Source organism: Dipteris shenzhenensis, chromosome 3, assembly GCF_047967505.1.
Source record: "Dipteris shenzhenensis isolate YYH24624 ecotype China chromosome 3, Dip_SZ_1.0, whole genome shotgun sequence".
NCBI lineage: Eukaryota > Viridiplantae > Streptophyta > Polypodiopsida > Gleicheniales > Dipteridaceae > Dipteris > Dipteris shenzhenensis.
The window spans coordinates 24,341,387-24,356,442 of NC_141598.1; the positions used below are offsets into that span (position 1 = coordinate 24,341,387).

Genomic DNA, 15,056 nt, shown 5'->3' on the forward strand with positions numbered 1-15,056 from the left:
CTCGACGATGTCGGCCATGTTTAATTACGGGAAACGGGAAACCGGCGGCATTGAAAAGCAGGAGATGGCGAGCGCTGCCAATGCGTGATGAGCGGGTGAGCGGGGTGGGGGGCCTGAGCGGCTGAGCTGCGAGGGGGAGGGTCTGAGCGGGGTGAGCCTCTGCGAGGGGGAGGAGCTGTGAGGGGGGGGGGGAGGAGCTGCGAGGGGGGGGCGAGGAGCTGCGAGGGGGGGGAGCTGCGAGGGGGGGGAGGGGTGAGCTGCGAGGGGCTGCGAGGGGGAGAGGGGGGCTGCGAGGGGGAGAGGGGGCTGCGGGGGGGGGGAGGGGTGAGCTGCGAGGGGCTGCGAGGGGGAGAGGGGAGCTGCGAGGGGGGGGTGAGGTGAGCTGCGAGGGGGAGAGGGGCTGCGAGGGGGAGGGGTGAGCTGCGAGGGGCTGCGAGGGGGAGAGGGGAGCTGCGAGGGGGGGGTGAGGGGCTGCGAGGGGGGGGGAGGGGCTGCGAGGGGGAGAGGGGGGAGCTGCGAGGGGGGGGTGAGGGGAGAGGGGCTGCGAGGGGGGGGTGAGGGGCTGCGAGGGGGGGGGAGGGGCTGCGAGGGGGAGAGGGGGGAGCTGCGAGAGAGAGAGAGAGAGAGAGAGAGAGAGAGAGAGAGAGAGATGATTGTATTAAAGTCCTCTTGAGACCCTTCCAAGATCTATGGTACTGGTGATTCCTATCAACAAATAGTGATCTTTTACATCTGGTGAATAGAATACTATTGTCTTCTTTTTAGTTAGTACTTGCTGGGCTAGTTTGTGTGCCAGCCCAAGTACTTTGTTTCGGTGTTCCAAACTTCCTTTAACCCCCTCTGCTTGCGACTCTCACCATGGCCAAATGGCACCGATTTTGACTTTGATCTAGAAGGCTGTCATTTTTCAATGGACGACAGGAAACTAGAGAAACAACCTTTGTATGCTGCAATATTAGCTTCACTTTTGCCTAACACTAGGCAGAATGAGGTCATTCTTCTTCTACAACATCAACTTTCCCTTCTAAAAAAGGAGAACTGTGAGCTGAAGCATTCAGGAGCTAGAGGAGAGAGTAAAAGTGGTTGAGATTAAACTAGAAAGCCAAGTCCCCACTAAGTTCTAGATGATGAAGTTGTCTTCGATCAAATGGAAGAGATGCATGAGAACCTCAAGGGAGAGATCCAAGAGAAGCTCAAAGGAGAAGTGAAGAAGTCCTTTAGATGCACTACTCGACTGCAGAAGGAAGTAAAAGAGCAAACTGAATGATTGCGCAAGTCAAAGATGCTTAGGATTAGTGGGCAGGCTTGGGGTTTGAGATTGGCTAAGAAGGAGCACATGCAATCCTTACTTTCAATACAAAAGCAAAAAGAACTCAGATCATCAGGCAATCCAATAAGCTCAAAGGATTACCAAGATTGAAACCTTAGAGCCTGCAAAAGTAAAGGCGGCCAGAAAAGAAAGCAAATGGGTTTTCTTTTCAGATTGCAAGGCATCGATCAAAGACTTCAAAGCTTAATCAATAGACTCTCAGTCCATTATTGATGTTTGATCTCCATTTGTCTTCTTATAGTCTTTCTTTTTGCTCACCTTTAGTGGTTGAACAAGCCGTAAGTTAAGGTTATTATCTTGTCTTTTTGAGACAGAATACAAATCATTACTTTTTTGCTCAAAGCCTCTTTTCGAGGTCTCCATTTGGAGCACAATCCAAGTCGTCGTGCTACCTCAACTAATACTTTCTCATGTAGACGGTATGTAGCCTCTTTGGGTGTGTGGCGGACTTCGAGCTTTTCCAGTCCTTTCGATAATTTGTTGCATGAAACCGTGTTGAAGGCTTTCTTGAAATCTACAAAGAAGCAAAATACAGCTCTTTTTTATGCTTGGCCCTTTCCGATGCAGCCCTTATGGTGACCAAATGGTCTATTGTCGAATCAGAACTCTGTCTGGGTGCCCGGACTCCTTGTGTTCCTGCGCATTTGCTGATTATGTTAAGGATAAAGGAGTCAAAACAATACGTGAGAACAATAGAAAGGGGGGTGAGGCTTTCATAGTCCTTCTTAGATCTTCCAATGGCCCTCTCTAGCTGCTTTAGAAACCTACTAACTTTGCACATTTTTTACCTCCATTACAAAACAAAGGGGATTGATGATTGAGGGGTGTGGGGATAAATGCCTAAAACTTTAGAAAGTAGATAATGATTCTTTGTAATTTGTGGAAGTTTTGAATGCTCAAATGTGGTATATATGTAACTCATGCTTGGTATATTCTTTATTGTATTGCAAGTTTGTAGTTCTGCATATACAACTCAAATTCCTTGTACATCAATGTGTATTTGAGTATCTTGGGGTCTGACAACTAGGTGTACATTTCAGGTTGCGGAGGAGCTCTATCAAGCGGGTTTTATAAGCTATCCACGAACGGAAACAGATTTCTTCTCAGAGAACACTGATTTGCAGGTTTATATGATGGATAATTTGAGCACAATTTTAGCTTATATTTGAGTACAGTTGGATCCTTGCAATGCTTTTGTGTTTGTATCTATTGCATGCAGCCATGTGAGAAGTGCAGCGGAAATGAATGCGAGAGAGAGAGAGAGAGAGAGAGAGAGAGAGCACCTCACACACACACCAAACTGAGAAGGAGAGAAAGGCACAGGAGGACTGCAAGTAATCTCTGGAGAAAACTCTGCTACAACAGGGGAAAACCTCGGAACGAATGGGCTGCTTGAGAGCTCGGAACAAACAGCTCAATAACCAAGTGGAACGGAGCACAAGGGAGTGGATGAACTGCTCCACTACCCTGCTCCTCAAATGCACAACTGGGCTGGCTCTGCTCGTCTGCCAGGCCCTGCAAAGAGTTGATAAAATGAGGGCTGAGGGGGGGCCTATAAATAGCCCCCAGCCCCTGCCTAGTCGGCTGCTAGGCTAGGGCCAACCCTTGCGGGTAGGTGGTCCGACTGCAGCACCTAGGGCTGGGCACACAGCCCTACAAATGGGCTCCTAGGGGCCGGACCCCCTGCCCTATAAGTAGGGCTCCACAAGGCCCTGCACCCTTGCTCACCAATAGGCCGACCTGAGGGCAAGCAGCAGCCCTAGGTGGCCGACTATATGCTGCTGAAAACAGGCCTCCACTCGCTTTCCGTCCCTCGGAAACACCATCTCTCTGATATGAAAATACCCTTCAAAGTCACCCTTTGCTGGTCACCCGAAAAATCCACACCTCACACACGCTCCTTAGAAACACCTCCGAACAGCACCCTAATCCTCCTCTCTGTGTGTTTGCTCAACACTCCCTCCACTCCTTGCGTCTCAAGCCAACCGAAGCTTTGATACCATGTGAGAAGTGCAGCGGAAATGAACGGGGGGGGGGGAGAGAGAGAGAGAGAGAGAGAGAGAGAGAGAGAGAGAGAGCACGACTCACACACACCCCAAACTGAGAGGGAGAGAAAGGAGAGAGAGGCACATGAGAGCTGCAGTTGATCTCTGGAGAAAACCCGGCTACAACTAGGGGAAAACCTCGGAACCAACGGGCTACTCGAGAGCTCGGAACAAACAGCTCAACAAGTGGAAGGGAGCACACTGCTTCATGGGTACCTCGATCACGGAACTTGTGTAAAAGATCCTGCATCTTTACCCATGCTTGAATTTATGAAGAAGGATCTGTTCTGGCTGCAAAACTTCAGCTTCATCAAGAACTTCAGGTTGTTGCTCGTCGGAAATGAAACCGGCCTCTAATCACTCAGAGGGCAGTGGAACTAAACCTTTAATCACTTCAGCACTTATTTACGGCTCACAAAGCATATATCACAACCATTAACCATTGCATGATCACCATTTGGCATTTACCCATTTGTTCACAAACAAAACCACTGAAAAAGGGATGGAGGCTAGAATGCCCCTGCTCAACAGACATAGACAAGTGCACCCGATTGGTCCCAAACACCTTGGCGCCCCTTTCGGTATTTCTTTATATTTCACAGTGAAATGATTACAAGTTGCATCTGGGAGACCTTCCCTGCAACTGAGCACGCAGCCCCAATTCACTAAGCCTTCGCAAGGCTTTAAAGCATAGAACACCATCACATAAGTGCACTTAACCCATAGGCTCAACCCAAAGGCATTCTCTTTTCCGAGTGCAATTCCATTGGCTGTCCAGATGCAATCACACTGCACCCCAGCTGCACTCTCTTTGAGTGGTTTCCAGATGGCATTCACAAAGCTTTTCAAAGCTCCAAAATAAAATCAGCAAAGTACCCAACCAAAGAATGACTCATGTAGCACTGCCTGGGCACTTGTGAGCCAAGAAAGAGGCGGCACACGAGGCCAACCAATAGCTTATGGCAAAAAGAAATTGGAGCAGCAAAATCACAACTCACCAAGCCCTGAAAACTCGAACCAAGTCCTCAATCGCCAAGAGGACATAGTAGCCTATGCCCAATTGCATTCTCAGTCAAAGAGGAGTGCAAAGGCATGAAGAAAGAGCATTTACAAGAGCCGACCAGCAAGAATTCCATTGAAAAATGCGAAAAGAAGCACTTCTGTCGCGAAGAAGTGGGAGTTCTTGGCCTCAAAAGAAGCGTGCTTCAGAGAGGAATGCATTGAGAAGGTTTTGGAGAAGTTTCATCACCGGAAAGTCCTCCAAAACTGAGAAAAACCAGTCAACCAGCGCGTGGGACCACTCAAAATTCAACAGAAAGTTGTAGCTTTGCAAGAGGAGAGGCCCAGGAGGCGGTAGAAGCAAAAAGGTCAAGAAAAAGCCACTTTTACAAATTCGACCAGCAAAAGAAGTGCTCAGTTCTGTCCGTTCTACCAAACGCACGGAGGGAAAAGCATATCACTACGAAGGGGAGGCAGAGGGGAAGCCATCGGGCCAAACCGAAGTCGAGGAATCCAAACGGGTGAGGAGTTATGAAGAAAAACGGAATTCAGCTGAAGGAGGCTGAAAAACCAGTCCAAAATCTCAACAAAGGGAGAAGATGAGAGAGAAAACCACACATGTGAAGTTTAGAAGGCCCAGGAAGGTCCAGGAATGGCAAAGGAGCATGTAGAAGGCACTAGAGCCACCTGGAACTCTAGGGGAGCCATTGAAGGTACATGGCCCTCTAGGGGGCCCATTAAAAATGCCACATCAACAACCACTCTTTTAATTCCTTGGAATGCCTTTGGGCCTAGGGATTAATTACGCTTATGTGCTAGGTACCATGCCGTGTTTAATTACACATTAGGTACCATGCCGCGTTTAATTACACATTATTAAGCCCACGCTTGGACTTTTAAAACCAAAGTTGTCACGGTCTTGTAGTACATTAAAGTACTTAGAATTTCACGCCCCCGTGACATGAAATCTTTGAAAGAGGAGGTCCAAAATATGGCTTCAACCAAGCTACATGAAACACATTATACATAGTCCAACTGTCTGGAAGGTGTAACTTCATTGAGACATCGTTGATCTTCTGAATAATAGGGAATGGTCCGAAGCTCTTGAAGAACAGCTTAGGGCATTGCTTGCCCACTTGCTTCAATCTTTGCTTGATAATGCGTAAATACACCCATTGACCCTCTTTATACTAGACATCTCGTCTGGATTTGTTAGCTTGGCGCGTATACGATGCTTGAGCTTTGGCGATGCAGCTTTTCACGGACTCCGTAATCTCTGCCATTGATTCGGTGGTTTTGTTGGCTTCAAGAGATGGAGACACCATCCGGGTGAGGAGTGAGGTTAAGCATCGTCCAAACGCCGCTTCATAATGTGTGTGACCAAAACTCGAAGAATAGGTATCGTTCAGAACGGCATGCACAAGCGGAAGGAATTGCTCCCACTTTCCTTGAGCATCATGACAATATGATTTCAAAATATCAAATGCCATATCATTATACTTTTTCGTCTCGCCATTCAATTGCAGATGGAAAGCATTGGACATCTGCAGCTTAGTACCAAAATTATCAAACAAGGCTCGCCAAAAGTTAGATGTAAACTTGGAGTTCCTGTCAGATGTGGTAGTCTTTGGCAACGCTCCAATGGGATACCAATACTTGATAAACAAACGAGCTACATCTTCAGCACTGGCTGTTTGTTTGCAGGGAATAAGCATACAATATTTACTAAAGCGACAAATAATAGTAAGACATTGAGTATTATGCGTACTTACGTATGCTGGAAGTGGCCCCACAAAATCCATAGCTATGTCCTGAAAAGGACTGTCGGGGATTGGCAATGGCATAAGTAAGCCTGTCGCTTTCTTGTGGGAAGCCTTGAACTTTTGGCATATTTAACAATTCTGAGCATAGCCATATACGCCCTTCCGCATCTTTGGCCAATAGAAATAACTTCTCCAAAGTCTCATTGATACCTTTGTGACCACCGGTAAGAGCGTCATGGGCATCATGAAGAAGCAACTGACGTTTGTCTTTGAGTACACATAATCTTTTCTTATAGAAAAGCCATCCGTCCTCTAATGAGTAATGGCATGGAGCAAGTGTCGTGGCTAACTGGAAATGGTTACCACGTGCCAAATTCTGTTGACTCCGCGTACTGTGTCTTCATGCTATCAAGATCCTTTCCTTTGATTTCGAGCAGAGTGGCTTGCTCAATGGTCTGGATGGAACCTTTCCGACTGAGAGCGTCTGCAACAGGGTTGTTTTTGTTGGGAACGTACTCGATCATTCTCCCAAACTGCTGGAATCTTTGGCTCCACCGTTGTTGCCGATCACTCCATTGTGCACTAGGCATTGTCTGAAGCCACTTAAGGGCTTGGTGATCTCTCTTAACCGTGAAAGTCCGTCTGTATAGGAAAGGCTTCCAATAGTTTAATGCCTGGATGACACCGAGGAGCTCTCTATCATACATTGAATTGTTCTTTTCGGCATCGTTAAGCTTTCTACCGTAATATGCCAGGGGCCTATCGTCTTGCTGTAAAACTGTCCCTATGGCGACATTGCTAGCGTCTGTGATTACCAGAAATGGGTATCCCAAGAGGCGATCTTCATAACTGGTGCTGTCGTGGCCAACCGTTGCAAGTCATGGAAGGCTTGCAAAGCTTTGCCTGTGACTTGAACTTTTTGTCTACGTGTCTTTACCCCCTTGAGTAAATCTGTAAGAGGGGTTGCGTATGTTGAGAAACCCTCCATGTGCGAGCTGTATGCTTGACACAAACCCACAAAGGATCGAATCTCTTGGGCTGTCATGGGGACAGCCCAACTTGTAATAGCTTGGATCTTCTCAGGGTCCAATCGAATCCCTTGAGCACTAATGATGTAGCCCAAATACTGAATTTCCAGCAATCCGAATTCACTTATCTTTGCCTGGAGATATAGCTGGTTATCACGTAATAATCGTAGGGCACATCACACATCGTTAATATGCTGCTCGGCTGTAGTGGAAAAGATAAGGATATCATCGAGAAATACTCTGTAAATACCCGTGACATCATCTTATTGAATGTTGGTGGCGCATTCTTTAGACCAAAGGACATGACGACGAACTCTTAATGAGCTCGCTCTGTTCGGAAAGTTGTCTTTGGGATGTCAGCTTCAAAAATCTGAACTTGATGGTAACCACTCTTGAGGTCAATCTTTGAGAAAAAATTTGTACCATTTAGGCGTACCAAGATGTACTCGATGCGGGGCATAGGAAATTGTTGACACATAGTCGTGCGGACTTATTCTTTTTTGCCACAAATAGAATGGGTGCAACAAAAGGCGAAGAAGAAGGTCTAATAAACTCTGCGCGCAGTAATTGAGATAATTGCTGCTCTAACTCCCCCTCCATAGACTTGGAAAGTTGATACGGGAACTTACTTGGAGGTGTCGAGTCCGGAAGTAGATCAATGTGATGGTCTTCTAGTCGGTTGGGGTGGCAGATCATCCCGGAGCATGATGTCTTGGAACTCGTGGAGTAGATCCACCATTGCTTGTCCCATTGGAGGAGCGGCTTGAACTGCAGTGATTTGGCACTGGACGTAGACAAGTGCACACATGGCACCCTTGCGGGCGGCGCGACTTGCTTGAATATGAGAGATTAACGGAATCCTTGGTATGCTCCGATCATCGCGTATCACGGCGGGCTTAGGTATACCTTCCACAATCGTGAAGGTGTCTTGCCGCCAATCAGGCGTCAAAACATGCTTACGGAACCATTGAATCCTGATGATCATGTTGCACCCCATCAAAGGAGTCAGAATAAAATCCCGCGTAAATATGGTCTTCTAAACGAAAAAAGTGAAATGGACGGCCTTATGCGTGATGTGTATGTGCAAGTTGGGTGTAAACCCGTCCACTGCAAGCTCGTGAGGCACCAAGGTGCACCCCACTATCTTGGCAAGCTGAGGGGAGATGCCATCTTTTGAACTCTCCATATCGAACATGACAATAAATTGATGTCCGTTAGTTGTGCCGTATGCTTGAATGCGCGCTTTCTTTTGATCTGAGAAATCGCCCTCCTTCTTACCTTGAAAGATCACCGTGGGAACGATGTTCAAAGCAGGGAAGACGACATTCGTACCTGAGGATGGAGGCGGGGCTGGAAGAGCCAATACATTGGTGATGGACGAAGTAGGCGCTTTCGCAGCCTTCTCAGCAAGCCACTTCGGACAATCCTTCTTGTCGTGCCTAGCAATGTGGTGGCAATGAAAGCAGCGATGTTCTTGGTGGTACTGCCTTTGCTTGTCGGGCTGTAGATAGCCTCTTGTAATGCTCGCTTTAGCCTTCTCATCCGGAGTCATCTTGGGCTTGGACTCCTTCTTTTGACTAGAAGCCTGGCCGTCTTTCTTTTGGAACTGGTTGTTCTTCTGATGATCCTTACTTGCTGTGTTGTTTGACTGCTGCGGGGCTTTGGAATCTTTCTGGATCTGCTTGGGCTTTCCCTCGTTCAGCATCATCTCTTGATTCTGTGCAAGAGTCAGTGCTCGCTTGTAATTCGGCGGGTCACAGTTCCGAATGGTATAACGGATGTTCGTGTCCAATCCTCGAATGAATTGCTTCATCTTGGCGCTCTCCGTTACATCCAATTGCTGCGCCAGCATGATGACCTTGTTACTATATGTCAACGCAGGTAAACCATTCTGGGAGAGACGAGAGAACTCATCCTCTAGGTTAAGCATATATTGGGGTGGGAGAAAACGGGCTTTGAGGTCGGCCACAAATGTTGCCCAAATGAAATTTTTCTTAAACGTTGTTGGGTTAGTATGCTTACTAGCCCCATGTTGCCACTAGGTCATCGCTTTGCTCGTAAGATGAGGGGTTACTAGGTGGACTTTATCTTGCTCATCTTGAATCCGCGCTGACGAAAAATGAGCTACAAACTGATGAGTAAATTGCAAAATTGCAGAATGGTCACACTTACCATTATACATAACAAAATTGGGAGTGGACCGAGTGAGTGGTGTTACCTTTGTTGATGATGAAGCTGTGGCGGTGATGGTTGCTGCGCTCAAACTTGCCTGCATAGCGGCTAACATGTGGTTGTGCCTGAGAAGCATCGCCTCTCGGTCTAGCTTTTGTTGCCTCTTTGCCTGGGCGAGCTCTGCGCGTCACAATGCCTCCTTATTTTTGTGTTCCTCACACATCAATAAGAGCAGTTTTTCGAAATCTATGGTTCCTCTTTCCTCTAGCGGCTTTTTTGCTTCTTTTTCCTCCAGACGTCGTTTTGTTTGGTCGAGCTGTCTTTTGCTTTCTTCTAGCTGGGATGAATGTTCTTCGAGTTGTTGTAGGAGGACCCGATTCTGCTCTTGAAGGTTCACCATCACTTCTTGAGCACTTGGTGGAAGCGTATCTTGTTGGTAGTCTTTCTCCTCTTCAAAGTCTTCAAGGTTGAGTCCTTTTCCGGACCCTTCCATGGCGCTTGATTGTGTGTCCTTTCCGGATCTCAACACAACCATACACTCGCAGTAGTCAAGCTGGATACAGACCGAAGCTCTGATACCAATGTAACATGCAACGGTAATCTGATCGCGTAATTCACAGCAAAACCTTTAAACCTTTAGCGAGGAATTAGCGTTGTTTACCATAGAGAGAGAAAGGAGATGAGGGTAGAGAGAGAGTAGAGTCGACAACCGATTGGGTCCCTGTACCCACTGAGGGCCCCCTCTCCCAATCAAGGGAGAATTTGCTTTATACTTGGAAAACTGAGAAATACAAAGAACACTCTTCGAGAGAGCATGGAACGCAACTGTGCACATGTATAGCAGACCCAAAGACCTGAGAGGCAACGCTGACCAATACCGAGACCTTGATGCTGTCCACACTGACGATGTAGGACGCTTCTGCAAGGCAAGGAAGAGGCTTGTGCTGTCCACCGGCGAGGAATTAGCGTTGTTTACCATAGAGAGAGAAAGGAGATGAGGGTAGAGAGAGAGTAGAGTCGACAACCGATTGGGTCCCTGTACCCACTGAGGGCCCCCTCTCCCAATCAAGGGAGAATTTGCTTTATACTTGGAAAACTGAGAAATACAAAGAACACTCTTCGAGAGAGCACAGAACGCAACTGTGCACATGTATAGCAGACCCAAAGACCTGAGAGGCAACGCCGACCAATACCGAGACCTTGATGCTGTCCACACTGACGATGTAGGACGCTTCTGCAAGGCAAGGAAGAGGCTTGTGATGTCCACCGGAGTGCAGAGTGATACATTCACTTTCCTCAATCTCACTCTCACTCTCATGGATTGCATGCACACAAAGATACGTAATTCAATTTCGTTTCATGCATATCCACAAGCCCACAACTCCCTAGATGGTTCTCTCCTGCCGCATGTCATCATTTTAGACCTTTAGCTTGGTACACCATTTACCTCTCTCTTGGGGCACAATTAACACATTTGCTCCTTGGCATTCTTACACATTTAGGTGCACCTAGGCCTGAGCACTCAGTACCACCTAGTCGATGCCAATACACCCTCACCTAGGACCTTGGCAATTACTTCCCTTGACCATTTTATTTATGCACATAAAATATTACAAAAGTCGGTCATCTAAGGGAAGATGCCCACCGATCTTTCCGAGGTCATGCTATCTCGGCTAGAGCATAACTCAGAGTTACTGCGTGAGTGAGAGAGTGAAAGCTAGGAGTGATAGATCCTATGAGAGCTGAGAGATGACTGAAATAAAGAGCTGAGAATGAGTTGTGTAAAATTGTAAGAGATAACTGAAAAGAGCTGCTGAAACAGACCTCAAACCTTACTCTGTTCGCTGTCTGGACTCCCCGTCTGATGCGCTGCGTGAACACCTTCCTAGAGGGCTGAACTGATGCCAAAGGCTGAGGCTGGTCAGAGGGCCACTGGGGTGAGTGTCAGCCTGTTTAGAGGGGGCTGAGGAGGAGCTGTAGGAGGCTGAAGCGCTGGGAGAACTGAATGAGGAAAGAGGGCCTGGAGGCCCCCTATTTATTTATTTACATAAAGACTGGCTTTCCTCAAAGTACTGAACACTATTCTTAAGTGTTCGTGATGCTCAGTAATACTTTTACCGAATACCAAAATATCGTCAATAAAATGTACTACAAACTTTCCGATATACGGACGTAGTAAATCGTTCATAAGCATGACGAATGTAGCTGGAGCATTGGTAAGTCCAAAGGGCATTACCAGAAACTCATAATGTCCAAACCTGCTTCTAAAAGTGGTTTTATGCACATCCTCGGCTCTAATACGGATCTGATGGTAGCCACACTTAAGATCTATCTTATTGAAAATTACGGCCCCATGTAATGCATCTAGCAAATCATCGATCCGAGCCATCAGATACCTGTGCTTGATAGTAATATTATTCAATGCTCTGTAATCTATATAGAGACGAAAAGTATCATCTTTCTTCCTCTTCAATATCATTGGCGAAGCAAAAGGTGAAGAACTGGGTTGAATGTGCCCCAGCTTGAGGTAATCTTCCAGTTGTCTTCGCACCTCAGCTTCTTCTGTAAAGCTTAATCTATAGGGAGGTCTATTTACAGTTTCTGCCCGCGGGATGAGCTCAATTTTATGCTGAACATTCCGATCTGGAGGTAACCCATAAGGTAACTCATCCCGAAAACAATCAGAGAACTTCTTCGATATCTCTTTAGCTAACTTGGCCATTTCCCCGTCTTGGGTAGCCTCGGTGGTAGCCGATGCATCATCAATTGACTCTACCGATGCTATACACAGACACAGAAACTCTTTCGGAGTCTTCCGAATTTCCATGGCTGAAATCAATGGTCCTCGAGGTAAATCCTTTTACCTTGCAAAACATATTCGACCCCGTTCATCTTGAACTGGTAAATATGCTTTTTCCAATCAATGGCTGGATTTTTTCAAAAATGCCAAGCCATGCCTAGGGCTATATCTGCGTGAGCAAGCTCGGTCAACTCAAAGTCCAGCTTCTCAACATAGTCCTGTATTCGAAGTTCCAACTGGGTAACCCTTTGGTCCCATACTTCAGTTGAACTTCCGTCTGCCATCCTGACCGTATAAGCATAGTCAGAGGGACTAGTTTTCAACTTGAGCCTCTTAATAAGCTTCGAGTTAATTACATTGTGTGTTGACGCTGAGTCAAACAACACAATCACATCATGATTGGCTACTTGCCCTTTCATTTTAATCCACTCGTGCTCATCGAAAATTGTATACCCCGTTGCTGCGGGCTTTGAAAGGATGTTATTGGGTGCACCGCTTAGTAACTTAGTAACAGACACAGTTAACAACACAGGTACTAACCTCTGAGAAGGTCTCGCCAATTGCATCTGCATATGTTCCGCATTGGGACTCTTTTGCATTTCCGCGTCGCATTCATATATTATCATATTGGCCGTGCGACGGTCTTTGTTTAGTGGACAATCTTTCCACTGATGTCGCTGAAGGTAGCCGAAGCACAATCCTTCGTTTCTAGCTTTTTCTTTTTGCTCAGGGGTCAACGAGGACTTTGACCAAGCCCGGGCTGCCATTGGAGTTACTTTTCTTTTCACCCCAACGGTGGTACTTGTCTTTGTTTGTCCCTCAACCGGCTTCACCTGCTTGGTTTGGCCACTTGGCTGCGAGATACTTGTCTTTGAAGTCCATTTCCTCTGAAATCCCCCTTTTCTCGGGTACTCATGCTGAGTCCCTGCGTGCACAAACCCACTAGGTCTGCCTCTAGCATCCTCATAGTTTAGGGCTACTGCAATAGATTCATTTAATGTAGTCACATATTTAGCCCGATCTTCCATCTTAATCTTGTCGTTCAGTCCATAGATATAGTCTTTCAACTGAACCGACATAGGGAGAGGGTCTGTTATTTTCATAACACATTCCCTGAACTTGTCAGTGTACTCTGCCACCGACAAATTCCTCTGGTGAAGGCTTCTGTAAGCATCCCAAGCTCGGGACTCTTCGTCAGGTGGAAGAAAGTGTTTCTTAAATTCAGCCTTAAACCCTTCATAGGTGGTAGGGGCAACCTGATCTTTCTGTTGTTTGATCCACCACCTATCCACTGCCTCAATAAACAGGTGAGTGGTCTCACGGATTTTCTTTAGATCATATCTGATTTCACAAATGGCGAAGGCTTCTTTCCACTTGTGCAACCAAACCTCGATCACATCAGAACTGCGCTCGGTCATCCGACCAACGTACTTTTCCGGTCTATAGTTGGCAATATTAGGTACCTTGACCTTCGCACGTTCTTATGAGTGTATACTGGGCTCTGGATCTACTGGAGCTTTGCCCTTTTCATTTCTAGATGGTCTAGCCGACAAGGCTTGCACCATTTCTCTAATTTCATTTTGACCAGCGTTCACTTGAAGCTGCTGGTTCATGATCTGTTGTAAGGCATCTTCTAGTACAGAAATCCTACCCACCAGAGTAGGTGTTGTGTGATGGGACACTTGTTGCGTAGATCGTGCTCTAGATTCACCGGGATTTACCCTGGAATCTTGTCCCTCTGCCTCCATTCTTTCAAAAGGGAAAATGGTTTTTTTTTTTCACTTTAAATTCCCCTTTGCTGTACAAGAATAATAAACTGCAAATTGAAAATTTGTATGTTTTAATTGTGCCCCAAGAGAGGGGTAAATGGTGTACCAAGCTAAAGGTCTAAAATGATGACATGTGGCAGGAGGGAACCATCTAGGGAGTTGTGGGCTTGTGGATATGCATGAAACGAAATTGAATTACGTATTTTTGTGTGCATGCAATCCATGAGAGTGAGATTGAGGAAAGTGAATGTATCATTTGGTATCAGAGCATGCAGGCTGAACGAGGGGATTGCGTATGAAGAGAGCGCAGAGGTAGCGTGGATGACGAGTTGTCTACGTGACCCCGTTGGTTTACGGTTAGCTTAGAGCCAGGGAACGGTGGCGCGCGAGACTGAAGTTACGGGCAGGCCCTTCGACGCGATAAGCGGTGCTGGGTGAAACACTTGTGAAATCAGCGGGGTAGGCTGGCGATGGACATTGATGGGCTCTGACAGGCTCTTGGCGACGACAGCCTCTTGGCTGTTTTAGGTGGATCTGTCGTGCGGGCTTGCGTTTGGAGAGCCACCGCTCGGTGTTGATTGCAGAGTCATGACTATATGGATAGCTCATTGACTCCACGAAATTGAGCGGATTTGGTTCGGTCGACGGGCTATCTAGTAGTTGTGGTCATGCAAATAGCCCGTCAGCGTAGGTACGGTTGCATGCACAGCTCTAGCTGGAGAAACGTATATCTGACGAGGTTCTTGGGATACGATTACCTGCAGAACAGATACGAAGCCAATTTTCTCCAAGGTTCCGTGCGCTGATTGCGATATCTATAGTTCTGAGCTGTTACTTTAAGTGTTCTTTGCAATTCAAATCTGAGTGGGACTATGTCTGAGAAAGAAGGGCGTCCGACCTCGAATTACGTAGAGCTTCCAGGGAGCAGTTCTTTTCCCTTCTATTTGCCCCTTGGCATTCTTACACATTTAGGTGCACCTAGGCCTGAGCACTCATAACCACCTAGTTGATGCCAATACACCCTCACCTAGGACCTTGGCAGTTACTTCCCTTGACCATTTTATTTATGCACATAAAATATTACAAAAGTCGGTCATCTAAGGGAAAATGCCCACCGATCTTTTCGAGGTCATGCCATCTCGGCTAGAGC

At 46.8% G+C, this 15,056-nt stretch overlaps 1 protein-coding gene across 3 annotated transcripts in view; it reads left to right on the top strand.

Annotated features, from left to right (window-relative positions):
- Window positions 1-15,056, top strand: part of TOP3A (topoisomerase 3alpha) — a 197,281-nt gene that overhangs the window by 19,512 nt on the left and 162,713 nt on the right. For all 3 annotated transcript variants that reach the window (XM_087372511.1, XM_087372512.1, XM_087372513.1), the window contains exon 8: window positions 2,371-2,454. In XM_087372511.1, the coding sequence (XP_087228637.1) occupies window positions 2,371-2,454 (84 nt within the window). The remainder of the gene's footprint in view (window positions 1-2,370; window positions 2,455-15,056) is intronic.